The sequence below is a fragment of the Cucurbita pepo genome, chromosome 12, assembly GCF_057944985.1.
Source record: "Cucurbita pepo subsp. pepo isolate OVF chromosome 12, ASM5794498v1, whole genome shotgun sequence".
NCBI lineage: Eukaryota > Viridiplantae > Streptophyta > Magnoliopsida > Cucurbitales > Cucurbitaceae > Cucurbita > Cucurbita pepo.
Genome location: NC_141809.1, coordinates 85,001 through 109,289, shown reverse-complemented (window position 1 = coordinate 109,289; position 24,289 = coordinate 85,001). Strand labels below are relative to the sequence as shown.

At 39.5% G+C, this 24,289-nt stretch overlaps 5 protein-coding genes across 6 annotated transcripts in view; 1 reads left to right on the top strand and 4 right to left on the bottom strand.

Moving 5' to 3' along the window:
• The first annotated feature begins 2,502 nt into the window (after positions 1-2,502).
• On the top strand, positions 2,503-4,921 carry LOC111806362 (Protein kinase superfamily protein). Its single transcript, XM_023691633.2, has one exon. It carries the CDS (start codon positions 2,695-2,697, stop codon positions 4,636-4,638), a length of 1,944 nt encoding a protein of 647 aa, XP_023547401.2. The 5' UTR covers positions 2,503-2,694; the 3' UTR covers positions 4,639-4,921.
• Positions 4,922-5,125: 204 nt separating this feature from the next.
• Positions 5,126-6,899, bottom strand: LOC111806811 (alpha/beta-Hydrolases superfamily protein). Its single transcript, XM_023692289.2, has one exon. It carries the CDS (start codon positions 6,505-6,507, stop codon positions 5,488-5,490), a length of 1,020 nt encoding a protein of 339 aa, XP_023548057.2. The 5' UTR covers positions 6,508-6,899; the 3' UTR covers positions 5,126-5,487.
• Positions 6,900-7,106: 207 nt separating this feature from the next.
• LOC111806812 (uncharacterized) lies at positions 7,107-12,723 on the bottom strand. Its single transcript, XM_087128782.1, has 3 exons — positions 12,567-12,723; positions 12,234-12,424; positions 7,107-7,445 (listed from the first exon to the last, which is right to left on the bottom strand). Exons 2-3 carry the CDS (start codon positions 12,402-12,404, stop codon positions 7,371-7,373), a joined length of 246 nt encoding a protein of 81 aa, XP_086984908.1. The 5' UTR covers positions 12,405-12,424; positions 12,567-12,723; the 3' UTR covers positions 7,107-7,370.
• A 357-nt stretch (positions 12,724-13,080) lies between these two features.
• On the bottom strand, positions 13,081-17,738 carry LOC111806810 (shaggy-related protein kinase theta). 2 transcript variants are annotated; one of them, XM_023692287.2, is made up of 13 exons: positions 17,257-17,734; positions 16,610-16,861; positions 16,229-16,321; positions 16,021-16,080; positions 15,662-15,934; positions 15,474-15,548; positions 14,583-14,639; positions 14,355-14,495; positions 14,148-14,198; positions 13,965-14,060; positions 13,790-13,873; positions 13,579-13,681; positions 13,081-13,500 (listed from the first exon to the last, which is right to left on the bottom strand). In XM_023692287.2, the coding sequence occupies exons 1-13, from the start codon at positions 17,317-17,319 to the stop codon at positions 13,439-13,441; spliced, it is 1,410 nt and encodes a 469-aa protein (XP_023548055.2). In that variant the 5' UTR covers positions 17,320-17,734; the 3' UTR covers positions 13,081-13,438. The 2 variants fall into 2 exon arrangements, with proteins under 2 accessions (XP_023548055.2, XP_086984907.1); XM_087128781.1 differs by having other exon boundaries at positions 14,148-14,495; positions 17,257-17,738.
• Positions 17,739-20,873: 3,135 nt separating this feature from the next.
• Positions 20,874-24,289, bottom strand: part of LOC111806800 (homeobox-leucine zipper protein ANTHOCYANINLESS 2-like) — a 5,798-nt gene continuing 2,382 nt past the window's right edge. The window contains exons 5-9 of the mRNA XM_023692277.2: positions 24,215-24,289; positions 23,915-24,133; positions 22,735-22,909; positions 22,271-22,638; positions 20,874-21,732 (exon numbers count right to left, since the gene is read on the bottom strand). The exon at positions 24,215-24,289 is cut by the window's right edge and continues 27 nt beyond it. Of these exons, the coding sequence (XP_023548045.2) occupies positions 21,343-21,732; positions 22,271-22,638; positions 22,735-22,909; positions 23,915-24,133; positions 24,215-24,289 (1,227 nt within the window). The 3' untranslated portion in view covers positions 20,874-21,342. The remainder of the gene's footprint in view (positions 21,733-22,270; positions 22,639-22,734; positions 22,910-23,914; positions 24,134-24,214) is intronic.

Here is a 24,289-nt window from a genome sequence, read left to right as displayed (position 1 = left end):
TCTTCTTTTTTTTGGACTACTTTCTCGGGTCTCCTTTGGTGTGGTTAAAACGTAGTTCCAGTATCTAATGTTTTTATTATTCTTTTGTTTGTCGTATCACATGTCAGCATATATATGGACCATTGATTTTGGAGACGTGACTCAGTGTCTTATCCACTACCATTTGCTCATATTAACACATTATTATTTTCTCAAACTTTGGTTAAATTACAATTTAGTTCATATTTAACAGATTTTATAAAGACAAAATTATGATATTTAGAGTTATAAAAGTTAATTTTTAATTTAACTTTTTAAATTTATTTTTAAAAATGGAAATTATATATTTTAAATCATTTGTTTTTCTCAAGACAAAGAGTTAAACAAAAAGTAGCATAGAAGTGAATCCCACCATTTTTTAGTCTCTTTGTTGGAATTCCCACAAATAAATTACCAATCTATTGTTTTTTAGTTCATTAATGTTAGATTCCTTTCACGAAGCTCTTTTTTTATTATTATACTTTTTTTTTATTGTAAATATAAGTATAAAAACTTCGTAATTAATAAATATTTAAATTTTTTTTATTCTTTATTTTATTTTTAAAAATCACAAATTTAGTAAATGCAAAATTTATTTTAAAATCTTGTATTTAATAGTTTTGTCAAATTTTTTTTTAAAAAATCTAATGAATATTATATTATATTTTGTCTAGAAATTTAAACGGTAGGATCATCGTTATCACATATTTTTTAATTAAAAAAACATATTAAAATAAAATCAATAAAGAAGATATGTTATTATATTAAAAACCAAACAAAGTGAATATAACTCATTGATATCTGCTCAATTATTATTAAAAAAAATGATGAGAATTTGATAGAAAAAGAAGCCAATAACATCAAATTATTAATTAAATAAATATATATATAATGAGTGGTAAAAACAAGTTTCCATATTTACCCATTTGTTACCTCCAAAATTAATTGGTAAATATGATCATTTTTTTTCCCAAGTCAATATATCATAAATAAATTAATATCCTTTTAAAAAAATAGTTATTGTGAAGATGATAATTTTATAAATAATAATAATTCTAAAAAATTATATCTCTAATTTAATTTAATAAATTAAAGATTCGAATAGAATGTCTCTATTCTATCTTTGATTCCATTTATTTTTTTCATATATATGTAAATATATTTTAAAATGGAAATGATTAAAGAATGTATAAGGTCAAGTTTGAATATTAAATGAATTGTTGACCAAAACCATGTGATGTTTCCATTTTCCACATTTTTTCATGATTGTTGTTATTTATATAATATATGATTGGAATTTAAAATATTTTAATATAATATTTTTCTTTTTCTCACAACATAACCATCCATTAAGCCCTTATTTCATATGTTTGGTCATTTATATTCTGAAAAATAATTTTAAATTAAATGAAATAACTTTACACTGAGTAGAGGGAGCGATTGTGGCTTGTACTTTACCCAACTCACGTGGGTCGCCTTTTGGCTAATGACTAGCCTTGGGGTCGGCTCATTTTTGGTTGACCCATGCAATTTAGCTTTCACCTCTTTAAGTCGCTTCCACGTAGGTGAAACTTCTTGTAGGTTATTTTCCTGTTGAACGTATGTATGTAAGAATAAATTGATGTAAAATAAAAATAAATTATAAAATTTTTGGAGGCTTAGATTACGATGGAAGGGTATGTTCCCCAAGATAACCTCTCCATAATAACTTATTGGGAGATTGGTGAGATTCGAAAATTTCCACCAAATAAAAAAGTAACTAAAAAGGACACTTTCTACGCGCGGCACACGTGGCGCGTGGGGGAAGGAGCCAAATTCAGTGCTGTAGATCCCACCAACGTGGGTTCATTGAGTACTTGATTTAGGGAATCACAAGTTAATCCCACGCGCAGAAGATTCGCGCTTGTATGCACCTCCTACCTTAAGTGCTTCCCACGTATACGCTTGACATGCGGGTTACGGAACAGTGAAAACCAACCAATTAAGAGGCTGACACGTCTCCCATAAAATCAAGGCCATTCGTCTGTCACCGTCTGCGAAATACCACGTTCTCCTCAGCGAGTCCCAACTTCATCCTTAAATCAAATTAGTTGTTGTTTACTAACTTTTATTTTTTAAGAATTAAAATTTAAATAATCCATTTTTAAAAATTCTAAATATATCTGAAACGTACTCTAACACAAAAATTAAAAATTCATAACCCATGATTAAATAACCTTGAAAATTCATAATGAAATAGATAAATTATAATTTAAATTCTATATATATATATATATTTTTTTTTTTGCCTGAAAAAATAATTAATCTTATTTGGATTATTAATTTTTGTATATGACGGATGAAGATTTGAATATCTATTCATGCGGGGGCATTGTTGAAATTTAAGAAAAGTGAAGGGCTAGATTGAAATTTATATAAACAATAGGACCAAATAGAAATCTGAAGTGTAATTTAAACATTTTTTAAAAAATTATTATTATTTTTATTTACAGTTCCAAGGGGGAAAGAGAGAGGACTTCTTCTTCTACTTCTTCTTCTTCTTCTTCTTCTTCTTCTTCTTCGCTGTATTTCTATTCTGTCTGACTTCACAGTCTTTCGCCTCTCCTTCTTCTCCATCACAATGAATCTTTCACTCCCCTGAACCACCCAACCATTCCTGCATTTTTTTTAACAATCATGCCATCTCTCTCCGCCGCCCCACCGCCGCTCACCGTCAGCCACCGCCACCACCACCACCACCGCCCAAGCCGTCTTTTCATCATTCTAGCCACATCCATAACCGCATCGCTTATCATTCTCCTCTTGACCATTTTCCTTCTCTACCGCAAACTCTCCCGCAACCGAACCGCTCCTTCAGAAACCCACCAAGAAAATCCCCAAAAACTCCCCCGCCGTTTCTCCTACTCCCTCCTCCGCCGCGCTACGGCGGCGTTTTCTCCCTCCAACCGCCTCGGCCACGGTGGTTTCGGATCCGTATATAAGGCCGTCCTCCCCTCCGGCCTCTCCGTCGCTGTCAAAATCATGGACTCCCCCGGTTCTCTTCAGGGGGAGCGCGAGTTTGACAATGAGCTCTCGGTCGCCTCTGTGCTTAACAACCCTAACATTGTCTCCCTTCTCGGCTACTCTTCCGACCGGCGCCGCAGAAGACTGATTCTAGTTTACGAGCTTATGCCCAATCGGAGCCTTCAGGATGCCCTGTTCGATCGAAAGTGCCCCGAGCTTATGCCATGGCGTAAGAGGTTCGAAATTTCTCTTAGCGTTGCTTCTGCTTTGCAATATCTTCACCATATTTGTAACCCCCCTGTGATTCATGGCGATATTAAACCTAGTAATATTCTGCTAAACGCCGATTTCGAGGCTAAAATTGGGGATTTCGGCCTCGCAAGGCTGAAATCGGAGGAGGAAGAAGGGGATGATGGTGGTAGAGGTAGAGAGATTATCGGAGATAATGGGTCGATTTTGGAGGAAAACGAGAGTGTTCTGATTTCTGAGTTTGAGGAGAATGTTGGTATGGATCGTTTGGCTGATAGCTGTGTGGTTACTGTTCTTGATTCGCCGGAGATGGTGGCGACACCGGCTACCGATAAAGTGAGTTTATCAGAAGGGAATTTTGATAGGATTAGTGTTGAGGGTGGGATGGAGAGGAAGAAGGGTGGGTCTGGAAGGGATTGGTGGTGGAAACAGGAAACTACTGCCATTGATGGTTTAGAATCTGGGAGAGTGAAGGATTATGTGATGGAATGGATTGGAAATGAGATCAGTAAAGACAGACCCAAGAATGAATGGGTTGAATCTAAAAGCTCCATTGCTTCTTCAAGTGGGAAAATGGAGCAGAAGAAGCAGAAGAGGAGATTGGAATGGTGGGCTTCTTTGGATGAAGGGCGAATGAGGAAGCGAGAGAAGAACAGGAAGAAGCCAAGGGAGTGGTGGAAGGAGGAGTTCTGCGAGGAACTTGTGAGGAAGAAGAAGAAGAAGAACAACAGCAACAACAAAGAGCTCAGCTCAAGTAGTTGCAGAGATTTATGGTGGCAGCGAGATGAAGATTCAATCAATGAGAGGAAGACGAAGAAGAAGAAGAGTAGCATTGATTGGTGGTTGGATGGATTGAGTGGCGATCTTAGAAATGGAAGAAGAAATAGCCTAGATGAAATACCAAAGAGTGGTGGAATTAGTAGCACTCCTAGTATGAGAGGAACAGTTTGTTATATCGCCCCCGAATACGGCGGGGGCGGGCAGATATCCGAGAAATGTGATGTCTATAGCTTTGGTGTTTTGCTACTCGTTCTAGTTTCGGGGCGGCGACCACTACAGGTTATGGCGTCTCCGATATCAGAATTCGAGAGGGCTAATCTGATCTCGTGGGCTCGACAACTCGCGCGCAGTGGGAAACTGTTGGATCTGGTGGATCCATCCATTCATTCGTTGGATAAGGAACAGGCATTGGTTTGCATTACAATTGCATTACAATGTTTGCAGAGATCAGCATCGAAACGGCCTAGCATGAAGGAGATTGTGGCAGTTCTTACAGGGGAGGCGGAGCCACCCCATTTACCGTTCGAGTTTTCTCCGTCGCCGCCGTCGAACTTCCTGTTCAAGTCTCAGAGGAAGGGCGGAGAGTAGGTGAGGTGAGGTGGGTTATATTTTTTAGCGAGTTTTGATTGATGTAAACTTGTTGTGGAAATGGGCGTTGGTGTGTTTAGGACTCCCATTACAAAAAGGGGGGAAGTGGGATTATTAAAAGGAAAGTGAAGAGAATAGCATGACCAAAAAGGGGAAAGCTCTTCCTTAATCCACAAACTTCATAACTGCACTCACACCCTCAAATCATCCCATCACTGACTTTCACCTCTCATAAAGCTCTCTAAAACGCCAACCTTTTACTTTTAAAGTTGACATTTTTTCCCTTTTCTTTGTTTCTGTGCTTAACTAGCATCAGTTTCAGTATGACCTTTTTCCTGCCAAAAGTGAAAGGGGGAAGGTCCATTGGGTTAGCCAGCCCGAGTCCACTCGGGTTGAGTTGGGTTGGGTTGGGTTGGGTTGGCTTTTTTAACCTAGAAAAATACACGAGCATGTAACAAATCTTATAAACTATTTTAAAATAATTGGCATGTAATTCTTTATTTGAGTTTGGATCTTCAAATCCATATTAGATTGTAACGAGCAGTTTCTATAAAAAAAAAAAAAAAAAAATATATATATATATATATATATATGTTCAAAGTTTACAACAAATTGAGCATAAACTTAATTTAAAAGATGTTTGTGCGGGGTAGAAAGTCAAATTCTCACCTCCATATTTTATGGGATAATAATAAATAAATAAATAAATAAATAAATATATAGTCCTAATTTTCCTTCTTAAAACCTTTAATTTACAATTACCACTAGGGATTAAATATATTTTTAATTGTAATTTAAAAAAAGGGTTAAATTGAGTTATTTTTCGTTTTGTTTTGGGATTTTAATAAATCAAATAATAAATTCCCTAACGAGACTCATGACCGCAGCAGCCCGTCGATGGTCAATGAGGTCAACGTTATGAAATCCCATGTCATCAAACCATGCCAGCACCTGGGCTCCACAACCGGTCAACATCTTCACAAAATCCTGCTGTCGGTCAACCATTGGATCTCCGCCGAACCCGATGACCAGGCACCGTCCCAGCTGTCCGATCAAGTCCTTGTGAGGGCCCCCCACCATTGGATTGCAGTAGCGATGGTCCTGATCCATCCCCTTGGGCAGAGCGAGTTCCCACATGAGATCCAGCACCGGCAGCGGCAACAATTGGTCGGTCGCAAATCGGAGCTCGGAATTAGTCCTCTGAACTCCTCCGAACATGGGCTGGTTCATGACGATTCCGGCGACCTTCAGAGGGTCGAGATGAGAGGCCGCGGCCGCAGCCTTGAGTCCAGCGAAGAAGGCAATGTTGCCGCCGCAGCCGACGCCGTAAAGGTAACAGCGGGAGAAGTCGCCAAAATCCTTGAGCCATGGGTCGCCGTGGGGATCCGTCATTTGGGTTTTGACCCAGAGGAGAGCGTCGGCGGCGTCGTCGTACTGAGCCGGGAGGCGGCTCTCGGGGGCGAGACGGTAGTTGACAGAGATGGCAATGGCGGGGATTTGGGCGACAAGGTCGGCGCAGTTGCGGTGAGTGATGAGGTCGGAAGCGGTGTGGAGGATCCAGCCGCCGTGGTGAAGGTAAATGAGGATGGGGAGACGGGCGACGAGGCCGTCGTTGGCGGGGATGTTGGTGGGGCGGAAGAGGCGGAGGGAGGTGGAGGAGGAGGGGTTGAGGGGGAGGTCCTTGAAGGAAACGGGGTCGGCAGGGGCAGGGGAGGAGAAGGCGGGGAGGTGGAGGAGGCGGGAGAGGGAGCCGTCGGGGTTGAGGGAGACGCTGAGATGGTGGTAAGGGTTGAATCTGGACATGGTATTAGAGCGGCGCATGGTGGTGGGAATGGGGAAAATGGGGGAGGAGGTTTCAGAGAGATACATTGTATGAGGGATTGGGATGTGAATGAATGAATTTGAATGAATTGGAATGAATTGGAATGAATTTGAATGAATTTGAATGAATTTGAATGACTTTGAATGACTTTGAATGACTTTGAATGTGAATGAAAGGAAGGAGGAAGGAGGAAGTAGAAGAAGAAGAAGAAGAAGAAGAAGAAGAAGAAGAAGATGATGAAAAATTAGGGTGGAAGGAGGAGAGGAAAAGACGGGAGTGTGAGGAATTTTTGGTCATCCAAATTCGAATGATAATTTCTACCATATAAATATTTGATTAATCACAATAAAATTTGTACGGTTGGAAAGAAAGCTATAAATAATGGAGAAAGTAGGAGCCCAAGTTCAGAGGTGGACACAGAATTGTTGATAGGGCCACAACATTTTTCATTTCTCATTTTTCTATTATCATGTTTATCACCTTCAATACAATAATACATACTTTCAAAATTGGTCATGTTCAGGCATACACCTTGCCCACTTCTTACCATTTTATTTTATTTTATTTTATTTTATTTTAAAGGAAGGTGAAGAAATAGTCTCTGCTGCATGCGGGACGACTACATCAAGTCATCGACAGAGATCAATGAAAAATGAAGATGATATTAAATTTGAACCATCCAAACTACACACAATTTCTTCCTTCTGCTCCTTATGGAGACACGTACAAAACCAACACCAGCTTATTTTGGTCACTAACAATTTTTAGTAGAAGGCGATAACCTATTACAAGAGTGACGTTAACTGCAAAAATATAACACTTGCTGAAAAATTAGTCTCCTTTTGAACTGCAAAATCAACAACGCAGTTCTTGACTCACATTTTCTGTACTCAATTTTCAGACGATAGATTTAGTACTCCTTGTTTCCAAAATTCTTGCACCAGAGCTGTGAGGGAATTGGCCGAACAGGATTGTGCGGCCGTTGCTGCATGGGAAAAGAAATGACGAGGTTACTTGCTGATGGTACTTGAGACAAATTCAAATCAGAAATGTCAGAAAAACTTGTTAGTATGAGTGTCCAAGGAACAACATCTGGTTCCAATGTGAATGAATGACAAGGTCTATTTAATCTAGTACACATGCTCTATCAGGAATATATATAAAGGGAGGGGGGGCTTCCTACAAAAAAAAAATCAAAATTTCAAAATTCGTTAAAACACTATGGAAGGCTAAGCAAGTCAGATATAAAATGCAGCAGTTGCCTAAATAAGGACATGACAAAACCTACAACTCATTCCAATCATGAGCACCAGCTTTAATAAAAGATGACATGTTGCCAAGTACTAGCTTCACTTTTTAAGGATTTATATGTTCTTTATTCTCAATTAACACCAATATGGAATATTCTGTGTTGCCAAGATAAAACTTTCAACAACATATTTTTACACCATTCCTTTCCAGTATCAAAAAAAGATATGAACCAATAATTTTATCCTTTGTAAAACAAATACTTTTTTTAAAATAAATACATATTTGAACCAGATCCATAGAAACAAATTTATAACTCAACCCAACTAATTTAGAGGTTAAATGGATGACAATATGTTTATTTAACCACCCACCTTAACATCCCAGGTATGAAGCACAAACACTCAGTGTTAGGTGGAGTGTCTGTGTCAGTCATGTGCGAGATATCCCGGTCATACATCTTCAACCATGTAGAGTTATGATCTTGATATGTTCATGATAAGCCTTACCGGGAACTCAAGCTCTATATTCATTTTTCGCCACTCTTTGTGGCTTTGTTGGATCTTCTTAGGCAAGGTTTGTATTTGCCAACCGAACACAACTTGTGTGGAATCCAAGCTCGTTCGGCCACACACACCGCCTGTGGGTACATGTTCAATCATCTGCGACTTAACCGACTTACCTCTACACTAGGCCCAATCATTTGGCTCGACCTTGCCTCTACTTGGGGTCAAGGTCTCTCAATGCAGCATTGCATCTCAACTTGTCATCTTAGTTCCCAATTAACACAGCCTTCATGTCATGATGTCATCGGCCATCACAGCTTGCTCGGTCATGTCCATCGAGAATGGGCCTATATGTTGTTTATAACATCGGGTCATCCCAGACATCCATCCATTTGGATACTATTGAGGCATTGGACCCTCCCATGTTCATGCTATATCGTTTACGGATAGCGGGTGCATATATCAACCTCCGACACATGGGCTAGTGTAAAGTCGGCATACCTGTGTCGTCTGATATTGTCCTTGAAAGACCCATTTCAAAGGAAGTCACCCGAGACACTTGTCTCGCAAAGCTCGCCCTCACTATGACAAATGCATGTGCCACAAGGTAGCTCACTTAGGCCACAAGGCCAAGTGGTGGTAGAGAGCTGACACCATGTCTCCCCCTATAGTACATTTTGAGGCAGTTCAAATCTTTATATAGTAGACGTCATTTGGGTGAGCGGTCATACGGCATTGTGGAGCGTCTATCGGATATCCAATTGACACCAAATTTGGTGAGCTTTCATCTTTCATAAAGACAAACTTAACTCCAGAGCCGCATGCTAAAACTCATATTGAAATCCCAACTAGGCCAGGGGCCCTATCCAGCCCTCTCTGAGATTGTTTACATCTCAACATTGCTTTAATGCACACTCTTGATGTGTTGGATGATGCACCGTCTTCCTCAGTCGCATCATGACACTTGTCTGTCTTGGCCCTCACGTGGCCAGATGGGCGCCACTTGAGGGTCGTCACCATGTTTGTCCACGTGTGGGGGTCACAACATACTATCTTCATAGTGAGGTTGTGACATTAGACACGCATATGTCTGACACGCCAAAGTATGCCAACGTCGTACATGCCCAATATTCTATTTTTTTTCTTTTCATTTTTTCTTTTTTAAATTCAGACGTGCAGGGAGATGCGCAGTATGTGAGCATCGTAACTTTTCAACCATGCAACATCATGTTTTTAACTCGAACATTGCTAGTCTTAAGGCCAACTCTAGCACATAACATCCTTTTTCTCGAGTCTTTTTGCTCTATCGAACCTTAGACAAGGTTCTTTTTACTCCAAACCAAGCTTCATTTACTTTGCTCCAACAATTGTTTTGAACAATTGTTGGAACACATCACACACATGAGCATCCTCTCATTCATCGACGACATCATCTCGACCTGTTTGCAACTTGGCTTTCTCTCACCAACGTACGCCGCTTTCTCGTACATTTCAATGCTTTCACTTCTCTTAACAAACTTTCTTTGCCTCGATCTTGCCTCTAATCTAGGTCAAAGTTCTTTCGAAGCATCATCACATCTTTTCTTACATCTTAGTTCTCGGCCACTTGGTCGTCCACTTCTATACCAAGTCAAGACTTCGTCAGGATGAGCTTTGACCTTTCACGGAGTCAAAACTAACTTATAAAGTTCACTTGAAGCTTCCTACCACTCAATAGACCAAATAAGTCTCACTACTTACCAGGTCAACACTAGCTTCCAAAAGCTCACTGGGTGCTCACCCATACTTTAAGACGCCATCCCAAATCTTAAAATGGCATGAAGTTTCATTATGCATTCGAGCACGTTTACGAGAATTGACTCTCAAGTCCTTCGTACTTACCAAATCTTACCAGACATCCATCCATTATCAAAGCATGATGACACTTGCGACCATGTCATATCAATCGAGCATACCATACAAAAACCCCATCATATACCACAACCTCCGACCCATGGGATAGGGTGCACTTTTGACACAACCATGCCACCCAACACAGTCACTGAGTTGCTTGTTCTCAAAAGAAGTCACCCAAGGCACTTGTCGCATAAGACTTGCCTATGCCATGACACATGCATATGCCGAGACACATGCATATGCCGCGAGGTAGCTCACTTGGGCATCCAAGCCTAGGGGTGGTGGAGAGACAACACACTCATAATTATAAGGCATTTTTTATCTATCACCCATGGACGTCAAAATAGAAAAGGATCACTTGTCATCGTGGAGTGCCCATTTTAACTCCAATGAACAAAAAATTTGACAGGCTTGCATATCCCATTTATACACACATAACTCCACAGTCGCTCGTCCAACCTCACGACAGAACCTTACCTTTTAGGGAACCCTTCTAGTCCCCTATAAGCTTGTCTTTGACACTTTTAATGCCACGGTTGTTTCTAACTCACTTAGAAAAGAAGCTAGCTTATACAGACTTGTTTTTTCCTTTTTATTCCATTTTCATTTTTTGTGAGCTTTTATCCCCTAAAAGTTAAAAAAAAAAAAAAAAAAAAAAAAAAAAAAAAAAAAAAACTAGAATTGCAAATTAGGTTTGTCAGTGTGGTAGGAGCTCAAAAGTGGGTGGCTAAAGGAGCTACTTCCAAGCTTCCAACTATTAGTGTAGTGACTTTCAGGGAAGGAAATGAATGAAAGTGAGTATGTAGCTGACTTGGTTCCAAAGCATCCGCCTCTTGAAAAAATTGGTGGATCAATTGGTGCAACCAAGAAAGTTATTTCAATGTTGGCAATTTCATGAGATTATGGAAGGGTAGATTGATGATAGAATAACCTTTGGGAATAGAGATGAAGGCATGGACAATATGTTTGAACAAAAAATCATTTCTCGTTTGATATAATGAAAATGCTTAAAAGTTCAAGGATACAAATTCCCAAAGAGAGTGAAAGAGAAATTAAAAACAGCAAGAACTACCATGTAGAGAACAACTATGAACGCGAACTTTTTATAAACCTAACAAAATACATCACCATAAAAAATGGCTTCGTTATTGACTTTAGCTATCATTTTGAGAAAATTAAGAAAATTGAGGAGGGCATTCTAAATCTGCTTTCAAATCTACCGCTATGGCTTTTACTTTGTACTTCTCAGAAAGGGTGGAGTAAGCATCATTGAGCTCTTGTTTAATTGGAGAAGAATCTCTAACTTCTTTCTGAAAAAATATTCTACTTTGCATAGAACCATTTCAAGATGAATCCAAACTGAAAGTTTATCTAGAATTTGACTCCATAAAAGAAGCTTCAATAGGCAAGACACAAAGGAATGCACCACAATACAATTTGAGGAGAAAGTACGCAGCCCCTTAAACCTCCATGAAATTAGTGCAAAAATAGTAACTCTTGAACGAAGACAACCAAAAGTCTTCTTGGAAAAGAAAACACCTTAAAAACTTTGAAGTTTATGTTTCCCTATTCTATAAAACAAGGAACAAGGAACTTCTCGTAACTGAAGATCACATGTCTCGTGGACAATATTTTAGAGACCATTTACATCGAAGATCATATTTATCCCAAAACCAATGATCTTCTTTGACTCCACCACAATCATCCAATATCATATGATGCAAAATACTGATTAGACCCATCCAGACCAAAAGTATGCTGAACTCTTAAGCATTCAATAGTCCGTTTAACAAAAGGTAAGACGAGAAATGTATGTTTCTCTAGCAAAATTGGTTCCTTTCCACATAAGAGAACAAGATTCGACCCTAAATAAACCATGCTCTATATTTGTAGTTAGACCCTTCCCTTTTTAGTTAAGGTCGAATTGACGTGAATTCAAGCTCAATTTTCCCTACACCAACAGGTCTGTCTAGAGGGGGGGAAATAGAATGAATCCACATTTCATCCCGCCAAAAACGATAATTAAAAGTACATAAAGATCCATAAGTTGAATAGCTTTCATCGCTAAAGAAAACAAAAAAGAAAAACAAGGAATAGATAGACAAAAGTGGGGATATAAGAACCTCAAGCTCTGCAGATTTCATAGCAACAGGAATGCAGACGAGAACGATGCCAGCCATGGCAATGGCGGTATTGCGTTTCCAATGCTTGGGCCGGCAATAAGGTCCTCCGCTCATGCTCCAAACCTTAGCCCTAAAGTCACCATGGGCTTCTCCATGTTCACCTCCTCCCATGGTTTCGCTGCTCTCTGAAACTGGAGATCAGAATGGCGATCAAAACCAAAATCATAGTAAACGAATTAGCAATGAACTAAGATCCATATACACACGAAAACAAATTAGAAATCAGCTCGGAGAAATGGATCGGGAAGAGATGGATTTCGTCGATCTCAGTACCTGAAAATTGGGGGATTTTGATCGCTAGCGAACGAGGAAGATGTTGTGTATACTGAAGGCCGTGTTTTCGGAAACTCTTATCGGCAAAAACGTGGGGTGAGCGAGGAGATTTTAAACCATTTTGCAGTTGAACCGGACGGCCTAATAAATATACATATACATTTGTGAACAAATCAATTTAACCTCAATTTCTTCTTGTTCATCTACATTCATCTTTGAATCATTTTAGTCCTTGTAGTTTCAAAAAATGCTATTTTGATTCCTTTACTTTTAAGATTTAGTCATTTTGGTCCGATTCAATCATGCTCAATCAACCATGGTTAATGTCTTTCGTCTCGGGTGCTGCAAGTGTCAATCTGAACGAAGCAGGAGATATGGCAAGTTTCTGAATCAGCTTAATAAAACTCCTTTTATCAATGATTTTTTTATCAATAATCTCTATATTCATGATCAATGACTTGTTTATCGTTGAGCTGTAATTAGTTAAAAAGAAATGAAAGCTCCTTCTTTCACCAAAAAAGAAAAGCTTCAGTAAGCTTTTTTTTCTATTTAAAGACTCATCTGATGTTAAGCAAAAACTCGAATTGAATAGTATACATACATACATACATCCAAGAAGCCTATATTCATCCAACAAAGTGTACATTCTCATACACTCTCAGAAACAACACCTCCCATGATGAAGCTGAGTGTTAACATTAGTACGAAGACGAGCCTCGTTGCTGCTTCCTTTGCCCTCTCTGCGTGTTCACGCCGCCCTTTGATTCTCCATGTTACCAGCAGGTGGTTTTGATGACAGTGGTGATGGATGATCTTCCGGGGTTGATTTGGTCAAAGATTAACAATATCCAGGAGCCCATATTCATGTTAATTTAACTTCGTGCATGTTCGGGTATGAGGTGATGACGCAATTCTGTCGATGCACCAGCAAGTTCTGCAGCCGATTTCGGTTCAGTACCCACAAGAATAGTTGTGTTGAAGCAATGAAAAATGATGATGAATTTGGTTTTACCTTGAGCTGTGAAATTGAACAATGGCGGTAGTGCTTGGCCGTTGGGTAAACATGCATTTGGATCTCTCAAATCGTCAAAGAAGGGGTGTGCACAAGCCTCCAACTGCGATCAAAAAGGCCACTTCATTGTCCTAACCCATCATGTAAGGGACTAACAATATTTGCAATTTCAAAGAAACAAAGTCATTGTCAAATAAGTAATAATTCTTACCGCGGTGCAACGTAGGTTGGGCGAATACTGGAGCAACCTTGACACGAGATCTATGGCGTCTGCAGGCATTCTCATGTGAAATATCTGAATATTACAACTTCAATGAGAATTCCACCCTCATGACAGAAAATAAAAGATCCATAACTATATAATTTTGCACGAAAATGCAAGAGACCTTATGCCACGGGTGTGCTTTAATCTGAGGAAATTTGAATTCGGTGTAATTTGGGTTCATGCACTTGATTTCCTCTCTGGTTGGTGTTCCCAATATCTAATTCACGTGGTAGGGAAAAAAAGTAAAAATCAGATAAGTGACTTTGTTTCGATGTTGAAATAAGTCAACAAAGGTCGATCATACCTTGATGATCTCTACCAATTGATCAACACCACTTTCACCAGGAAAAAGAGGCTGCAAACAATTTACATGTCCATCACACATCAGAAAGACCGTGAAAATAGATTGTTGATGTACACATAGTGAAACGATTATGAAATCATAACACAGTTGTAATCTGAACAAACAATGCCCTACAACTTCAAGACAGACACTAAAGTGAAGACTTACCTGTCCTAAAAGAAGCTCAGCCATTACACAACCAACCGACCACATATCTATGGCATTGGTGTACTCTGTTGCCCCGAATATGAGTTCGGGGGCCCTATAATACCGTGAACAAATATAAGATATGTTAGGTTCTCCTGGCATCTGAAATTGAAAATTAAATTGCATCAGATCATGAATTAATAAATTTCCTCAGATAAGAATCAAATCCAAATTCAGGTATATTCATACCAACATCTTTGCGCTCCCAAAATCACATATCTTTAGTTGATGAGTGTGAGGATTAACCTGCAGAATGAGCAGAATGAGCAGAATAAAATGAGCTGCAGGTAATAGATAACTACCAATCACTTCTACCTCAAACTAACTTTCAATTTAAGTAACCTCTTTACGGAAGAACTAAACATCATAATAAGCATAATTACTTGGAAGTTCCTTATCATTTTAATATGTTTATACAAAGTGAGATTTGATAACTGTTAACATGGAAACATTGTTGAGGATTAAGGTTTTGGCCAGCCTTTGACAACTTGGCTGTAGCATATGCAGCATACGTGTGCAGGTAGGTAGTGTCATCCTCGATTAGATCTCTTGTATAATGTGTTCACAATACCACTTACTTGAACATTTTTCAAAAAGGCGGTGGATATAGTTTTTACAAACTAAGAATTTTCAAGTCTGGATCACATCTTTGGAACTCTTAGTTCGCCTTGGCTTGTAGAAGATATTGATGAATTATGATGGAGGTTCTATCTCATTTGCCTTTTGATGTATCTTCGAGAGAGTGACAATTTTAGCTTGGAGAGTCTCTTGCTAGTTTTCAATGCCTTGGGTGGATGAAAATTTTGAAGGAGTTCTATAATATTTTCCATTAGGCCCTATTCTTTCAGATTTAAGCCATTTCTATATAGTTATTTCGGTTTCAGTTTAGCTCCTTTCGTTAGGCTATCTTCACTTTTCTCTAGGTTTCTCTTATATATTATTTCATTCTTCTTTTTTTTTTCTCAATGAAAGCATGGTTTTTCAATGAGGAAAAAAAAAAACAAAAAACAAACAATCAAGCGATGAAGAAAACTAAGCAAAAGGAATTGTTGGATGGTGGAAAAAGGGAAAATGTCCTACCAGTAGATTCTGAGGCTTGATATCACGGTGACATACTCCTACGACCTGATGCAAGTAATTTAGAGCCCGGCAAATCTGGAGAAGAGAGAACAGAAGCTAAAGCATTTGTACGGAGTGTTGCAACAGTCAAATGTGGAAAGTTAAATACTACTCATGCCCATCAAATCAACAGCTAACTGAGGGTTTACCTGATATGTATAAAGCTGCACATAAATAATAGGCATACTCCGGTGCGTCCTGATATAATGCTTAGAAACTTTGTAGACAGTTTCGGATATATACTCCAGGACAAGGTTGAGGTATAGCTCATCTTTATCAGTAGTGGAAAAGAAACAATGTTTTAGTTGCACGATGTTAGGATGGTTGAGCATGCGCATAGTCTGGAGTTCCCTGTTCTTATATCTCTTATCCTGCAGCACCTTTTTTATTGCTACGGCTTCATTTGTTTCCAAACACTTGGCCTATAACAATGTACATGTAAATTTCAAAAGTTGCACCAACCTCCGGATCCAAAAAGAACCAGAACAGGCACGGCATAATCAAGTACCTGAAAGACAACACCAAAAGAACCAGTACCGACCACGCGCTCTGCCATATAGGAGATCGTCTGCAACAAAGTTACAATAGCAAAGAAAATTTTCAAACAACTCTAACCAATTACAAGAAATCATAGACCATAGGATTTGATTGAAAACGTTACAATGAAGTATGTCATATCTTTCATTGTAACATAACAAGCAGATTTAAAATGTCACCTGTTTGGGGATTCCATTTCGACCACCAACTGTAGTTGCAATTATCTGGCCGGCTTCTGTCCCATTGCCATTCACGACATCAGGTTCAAAGTCCTAAAACGGAGGTATAGCAAACAGAATCTCAATACTTGTTTCTATTCAATGGCTTCAACAATTTAACCAGACGTGTCCAAGTCCATCACACAAACACTTTCCGCATGGTCTAGATATCAAAGTATACAAGATAGTCGCATTTCGACTGCTATAAGTTCAATATGTGAAGGTGAATCACAATGTACAGAGTGAAAATGGTATGACAAATATGGAAAATACAGACAATTTTTTAAAACCAACAACAAAACAAGGAGCTATATTTGAACTTGGAAGTTATCTAAGAATAACCTTTTCATCATGGTTGGATTTCTCATCTCTAATTCTCATTTCACGCATTTCCCTTGGAAGATGATCAAAACCAGATTTCTCTGCTCCAGCCGTTGATGAAATGTTTGAAGTGCTCGCAGCATTATCCAAAGAAGTGCAAGCCAAATCCGGGTCTAAACCAGAGGCAACTCTTTCGACATCATCGGAAACCCCATCAACCTTCTGTTCAGTTTCTTGATCAACTTTTGCTCGCTTTATGCCAAAATCTCCACCCTTAAAAAAACACATTAATAAGGAGACATTCTAAAAAAATGATGAAATCGAAGACATCTAACACCATAGCATTGAAAGTATCTCAATTATGGTAAGAGAGAATGCATGATGTTCCACCACGTCATAGAATTTGAATATTAGTTTAGTTGTTCCCCGACGTGACCGAAAGCAAAACCATTAAGAATTTGAACAAGCCGAATCGCTTTCAAAGCGGAAAAAACGACAAAATCAATTAGTTCAAAATTAGAAAGCTTAAAAGAAATAAAAAACAAAAATGAAAGGTAAGTAATTATGAGGTGAGCTTCCAGATTCCAGTGGATCGGGCATTCCAAATTCGAACTCAATTTCCCAAAACGCAAAAGAATAAAGAATTGAACATGAAAAATTATACTCACCGGGTCAGAAGAAATGGAAGTCCGACCAGAAGTAATGCTCTTAAGACGACGCATCATATTCATGGCGATTGTTGATTGGGTCGCGTCCTCTCACCTCCCAACAGAGAGATGAAACCCTAATTCACCCGAAAAACACCCCCTCGACGCAAAAGTCCCAAGGAAACACAGAATCATCCACCCGAAACACAGCCCCTGAACGAAGATTTTTCTGCAATGGGCAGAGAAGAAAGAGGGAATGGAGGCAGCAGAAGAGAGAGAAACCCAGATCTCTCTCTCCTCCAGCTGCTAAAGAGAGAGCTGAAGAGAAGAAGGGCAGAGAAAAAGGGAAGGGAAGGGAAGAAGGGAAATTAGGTTTAAAAGCTTAGAGAAGGCATAGTTCGAAGATTTAGATTTGGTCAAGGACGGATCAAAACCAATCATTGGATCCCGCTTCTTAACGTACGTCGGTCAAACCAGGATCCTCTGCCTCTCCTCTCCATGCCAATTTGCCCCTCCTTTTCCCAATTTGCCCCTCCTTTTCCCAATTTGCCCCTCCTTTTCCCAATTTGCCCCTCCTTTTCCCAATTTGCCCCTCCTTCCTTCTCCCTTTTACCAAATATGCCTTCTCCATCTCCACTATATATTTCAATATTACACTTTATAATAAAATCTAAATTAAAATAACACACATTCAAATTTCTTTATATTATGCTACCACATTAATATGATATTTTAGAGGCTAAGTTTGTAATTTAAGAGTAAAAATGTCCAAATATTTTCAAATGGACCTAAATGTGTGGGCTGCCTAAATAAATGGGCTACAAACAATCTATATAGGGTGCCTACTTAAATGGGCTTGTTAGTAAAGGTCCTTTTATATATAAATATATATATATTGTTAAAATTGGGTATACCTAATAAACCATATTTCTTTTTCTTTTTCTTTTTCTATGGTAATTTTTCAAAATATATATATATATATATATATATATATATATATATATATATACCATTGAGACCCATTAAAGGGAAAATCATATTGGTATATTTGTTTAGATAGAGCCTAAAAAATGAGACAAGATTGTAGAAAAATGAGAACAATTATTAAAGTGGCTTCTCTCTTATTTGATACATTATAAGATATTTGAAGGGCTACCAAATTAACACATAAACATTTGTGAGATGTCACACTCAAAATCAAAGAGGAAAAGAAAATGTAAAAGAGAAGATTGATATTGACATCCTAACTCCCTTGAAAATGATGAAGGTTAAGTGATGGAAAATAATTGTGTAAGTATAGAGGCGACCAAACAATTATCAACAAACTAGTACTAACTCCTCAACTCCTCCAACAAAATGTACTTAACCACGGTATCAATTTTCCATAGTCCATATGGCCTAAGCGAGCTATCTTGTAGCAAATATGCTTGTTACTGTATCAGCAAGTATTACAACACGAATGTCTCAGGCTACTTTCTTTGAAATAACTTTTTCAAGAACAGTATTAGACCATGCGTCGGAGGTTAGTATAGACACCTCCTATATTTGTATGGAGTCTATAAATGATTTAACATGGACATGGGAGGGTCCATGCCTTGATAGAATCCAAATGGTTGAATGTTCGAGAGACCTCGATGATAGGAAAGACACGTGGGTTGGTTCTCGGTGGACATGACCAAGTAAGCTACGATGACTTATGACATCCTGAGAGTTGGGATAACATCAAGATACGTGGGTTGTGTTGATTTGGAACCAAGATGACAAGTTGAGATGCAACGACAAATATGAGAGACCTTGGCGTAGAATAGAGGTAAAGTCGAGTCGAGTGACTTGGCTCAGAGTATAAACAAATCAAATAGAGTCGCATACGATTGAACATGCACGTGAAGGTGATGTACGTGGCCGAATAACCTTAAATTCTACAGAGTTGTGTTCGGTTGGTGAAGGTAAACTTTAATTTACCACAACCTTAATTTATTTAAATAATTAGAGGGACTGAACTTTTTTCTTTTCAACATTAAGCATCAAACTACAAGCTTGTTAAGAATCGAGAGAGAGAGAGAGAGAGAAACAACGTTATCAAGAAGATTCTCTCAGCATAATTTTTTAATAATCAATAAGATCAGTCAATTCGTTTTAAAATACAAATACATTTAAAAGAAATTAAGGAAAATTGATTAATGAAGAAGAGGATCATAAATATAAAAAGCTGTCGGCATAGTCAACGACGAAGGAACCAAAAAAGAAAAGGGTTGAAAAGAATATTAAAGAGAATACAAATGAAAAAGGCCATAATACCGGGAGGCGTCGGCGGAGGGGAGGTCCGGTGGGAGCAGGTTCAAAAACAGGGAGAGGGGTATATGATTGAGGATGGCGGTGGAACCCAGCGCCTGTCACCGCCATGGGTGGGTGGTGGCGGTCGGCGGTGGGCCAACCCGTCGACGCTCTTCATTTCTGATTTAACCTTTCTCCCCCACTTTTCACCGTCTTCTATTTTTAAATTTGATCTCACCGTTGGTGATGTTGGATGATGGAAGTCCCACATCGACTAATTTAGGGAATGATCATGGGTTTATAAGTGAGGAATACTAACTCCATTGGGATGAGGCCTTTTGGGGAAACCCAAAGCAAAGCCATGAGAGCTTATGCTCAAAGTGGACAATATCATACCATTGTGGAGAGTCGTGTTCGTCTAACATGGTATCAGAGCCATGCCCTAAACTTAGTCGTGCCAATAGATTGATAAATCCTCAAATCCTCAAATATCGAACAAAGAACTCCTAAAGAAAAGGAGCCAAGCCCCTCCTCGAAGGCAGTCAAAAATGACTAAGACTCCAAAGGAGTCGAAGAACTCCTAAAGAAAAGGAGCCAAGCCCCTCCTCGAAGGCAGTCAAAAATGACTAAGACTCCAAAGGAGTCGAGCCTCGATTAAGGGGAGGCGCACTTTGTTCGAGGGGAGGTGTTGGATGATGGAAGTCCCACATCGACTAATTTAGGGAATGATCATGGGTTTATAAGTGAGGAATACTAACTCCATTGGGATGAGGCCTTTTGGGGAAACCCAAAGCAAAGCCATGAGAGCTTATGCTCAAAGTGGACAATATCATACCATTGTGGAGAGTCGTGTTCGTCTAACAGGTGAAACAGGATAAAAAGTTTTTTTCTTTTTTTTTTTTTTTTCTTTTTTACAGCATACAAACCAAACACTCCCATAATTCCTGCCCATATCCAACCCTGCGGTTCCGGAATCCCAGAGATTAGACCCCCCGACCCCACCAGTCTCCATCTAAATACCCTACTAAAAAAAAAAAAATAATAATAATAATAATAATAAAACGTCTCTCTCAAAAACGCCGTTCATCATTATCCCCGACTGTCACCTAATGTTCACCACGTGTATACCCCTAATTGGCCAGTTGAAACAAGCCGAAAAACTTGACATTAAATGTTACACTTTTCTCCCAACAGCTTCTGTCACCTATTTATTACGTTGTCAGACGGATGTGACTTCGTAACTCCACCTGCATCGGCGGCGCGTGACTCTACTCACCCCTAAAACAATATTAAATCCTTCCCTAAATATTGCTCAACCAAGTTTATAATTTTATTGAAGCTAATTAATTTCAGACAAACACAGATCAGGAAAATTACAAATTCCATTAAATCAAAGGAGGGAAAAAAAATTCAAATACATAATTAACAAAAACACCCTTTTTTTTTTTCTCTCTTCTTCACAAGAAAACTAGAGAGGGTAAACTTGAGTCAATACCCGAACCACGACCACAACCACCACCACCCTACTATATATATATAAATTAGAAAGAAACCCTTTTTTTCCACTTTCCCGAGCCACCGACTGGGTGTCTAACACGGGCGGTTCGTTCTTGACTCAATACCCCCACCTCACCCACCTTAAAAGACTTCACACTAACTCACATTTTTTTTTCCTTCTCACATACTGTTCACAACCCTAGTATAGCAGTAATAATAATAATAACAACAAACAAATTACTGAGGGAGGGGTAAATTAAGTAAAATAAGTTTTTTCTTTGGGTAAAAAAATATATAATTCCATCAGCACGTGGAGAGTCACGCGCGGATCGGGCATCAGGTTTCGCATTGAAGAGCGGCCTTGATCTTCTGGACGGTGCAAGAGATGAGATTGTTGACTGTTTCAACCGATTCCACGGTGAGCTTCGCTGTAGGGAGGCTATTCACCAGGATTTGAAATGCCACGGTGAGAAGGGACCCCCCGCCTGTCCCTCTCTCACCCTGCCGCCCTCCCTCCCCGCCACTCGGACTCCTCCCACCTGTCACCGCGCCGTCAGCCACAATCGCAAACCCTGAAGGCAAAAGCGCCACGTACGCAGAATCGCCGCCATTCATCACTACGTGCATTGCCGGAATGTCGACCGGCGCGTAGACCACAAGGGAGCCGGCCGCGTCTATGCATGTCTCTTGTAGAATCAACATACTGCTCTGGTTCGCATTCATAGCCTGCGAGTACGAAAAGAGAGACCCCTCAAACTTTGCATTAATTTACAACAAAAGTCAAAACCCAATGGGAAAAAAAGGTAACTTTTTCTTTTTGGCATTAAGAAGAAAGTTGAAAAGGTGGGGGAATGGATCAGAAGAAAGAAAAGAAAAGTGGGTCACAGAATTCAGAGGAGACGTTGACAAGTTTTTTGTTTTTGCTTTTATGTTGACTTTTTTTCTCTTCTTTTTTCCCATCAGAAGCTGCAAAAGCAAACAAATGGGGCTCTGTAACTTTGCCTGCCGCCCCCACACCCCCCACCCCCCACTCTAAAACATGTCCTCGTGGATACTTCCAATTCCCAAAGTCGACCCTCTGATCCCCACAAACGATACATCTCCAACTCAGGGGCACATGCGTTATGGAAAAAGGCATCGTTTGGATATCAAAATATTATAATAATAATAATAATAATAATAAGAATTCAGGTAGAGAGAGAAACCAAAACAACCCCTTTAAATAAAAATTAAAAAAAAAAAGAGTTCTAGAGAGAAATATTACGCTGGCTCTTAATAGAGAGACGCAGTTGCCATGATCTTGGCCTTTGGCGATATGAGCCATCTCCTGCATGGGGCCGCCGTTGGATAGGATGTCCCATTCACTCCTCAGCCGCTCGTCACGGAGGAAATCAAAAAGTCGTTGGGGCGATACCGGGAGCCATACCGACGTAGCTGCACTCAACACAATGCCTGGAGGTTCCCCAGGATCGTCCACGCTCTTTCGTGTCATGACTCGGACGTCCTCATCGACGCTCCCGGCATTCAGCTTGTTCCATTTGTGCACTGTGGATGCACACACGCCTGCGCAGAAGTTGGCTGTCATTCGTTGCGCTAGCTTCAGCATGCTCCGCCTCCCGCCTGCAGTTATGGCTGCAGCAAATAATCATTAACAAACTTATAATAACATCCACAGTCAGTCAAGATGTTTATGCTGTCTTAAAAAAGAAACATGAGACGATAAGATACCGGTGTGATCTCGTATTGGCGCAGCTGATGACATGAGAATGGCGAGGCATTCACATTGCCGTTGAAGGGTGGCAACCCACCGTTGTGCTCCGAAGCCCATGCCCGAGCTGAGTAGGGGACGGTAGAGCTGGTGGACTTGGCTATCATCGTACTCTGCATGTTCCACCCACGTAACCTGCTCCCATAATCGTAACACCTCAATAATTTACTAAATATTCATAAATTTGATTCATATAATAAGATCTTTAGCAAGTCAAAGCATGATCCCAGCAGATTGACCAGCTTCATTTTTAAAAAAAGGGTAAAAAAATTGAAGGGCATTTGTTTGACTGTTGTGGAAATCAGAAATGGTGAAGAGGAGAGAGAGAGAAAGAGAGAGAGAGAGAGAGAGAGGAGTCATTGGTGTTTGACTAAATAGTCGTTGCTTGGATTAAAAAAAGAGACTGACACGTGAAGAATAGGCTGGAACCAGTTCAGACACAGATGCATTCATCTATTAACCAAACACAGCATAATCGAATAGAAACATCAAAATGCCTTGGTTTTCATCGAACCAATGAGGCAACCTCCACTATTTGTATGGATAAATAAACAATTTAATGTGCTCGAGACACAGAAATTTCAGTAACAAAACAGGAACCTCGATTTCCAAACATCATTTTAATGAAAATTAAGCAAACCCAGATGTTGAAAATCCAAGTTCTAGATAGAGAAATTTTGTCAAAAAGATTTGGAGCATCCCAAGAACATATAGTATTGTTTTGGAAGGTTCAGATTCTAAAATATTGTGTTGCTTTGATTTAAATAATGCACTACTGACAGATTAGTGATTATAGTGAATAATCACTAAAGTTTTAAAGTCTGACTTGGGAACTGGAAATCTGGAAATGGGCAACTGGACAACAATGGGAATGGCTTTGAATTTTGATCCATTATTTCTTCTTCATTTTCAACTTCTCTGTGTTGTTTTCAGTTTAATGTTTCGTGGAAAATGGCATTCAATGACAAAGCCAAAATAAATGTAAGAAAGGACGACCAGAAACATCAAAACCACACAAAATGGGTCTCCGATGGAACATTTCATGGGAAAAACATTTAATTTCATGAACTATTCATTAAATGTGAGATTAATTTTCCTAATCCCATCTAAAATTATGATGTGGTTGTTTTGTGTTTTTACCTTGGAATACCCATTGGGCATGTCTTGTACAACACACCCAGAAGGAAGCCTTCTGCAGTTGATGAATGGCGAACCACCACCAGTTGGCGTCTCTCTCATGGCATCAACCGATACGTCCACGACTGCCCATACCCCTTCGGCATGCTGCTTGCAGAACCGAAGAAAACTGACTTCCCGGACTGGCACCAAAGGTGAGAGCACTTGAAGCTCTGCGTGCATCTGAGAGATCAAACAAAACCAATCTTAGATCTTCATGAACTGTGAAAGAGTTTTAAGTCTGCAAATTCAGCAGTCTCTTACCAGTTGAAGTGCACCATTCCTGCTTCCCCCCATGCCACTGGAGATCACATCGATGGTCGTCGTTCGAGCAATCAG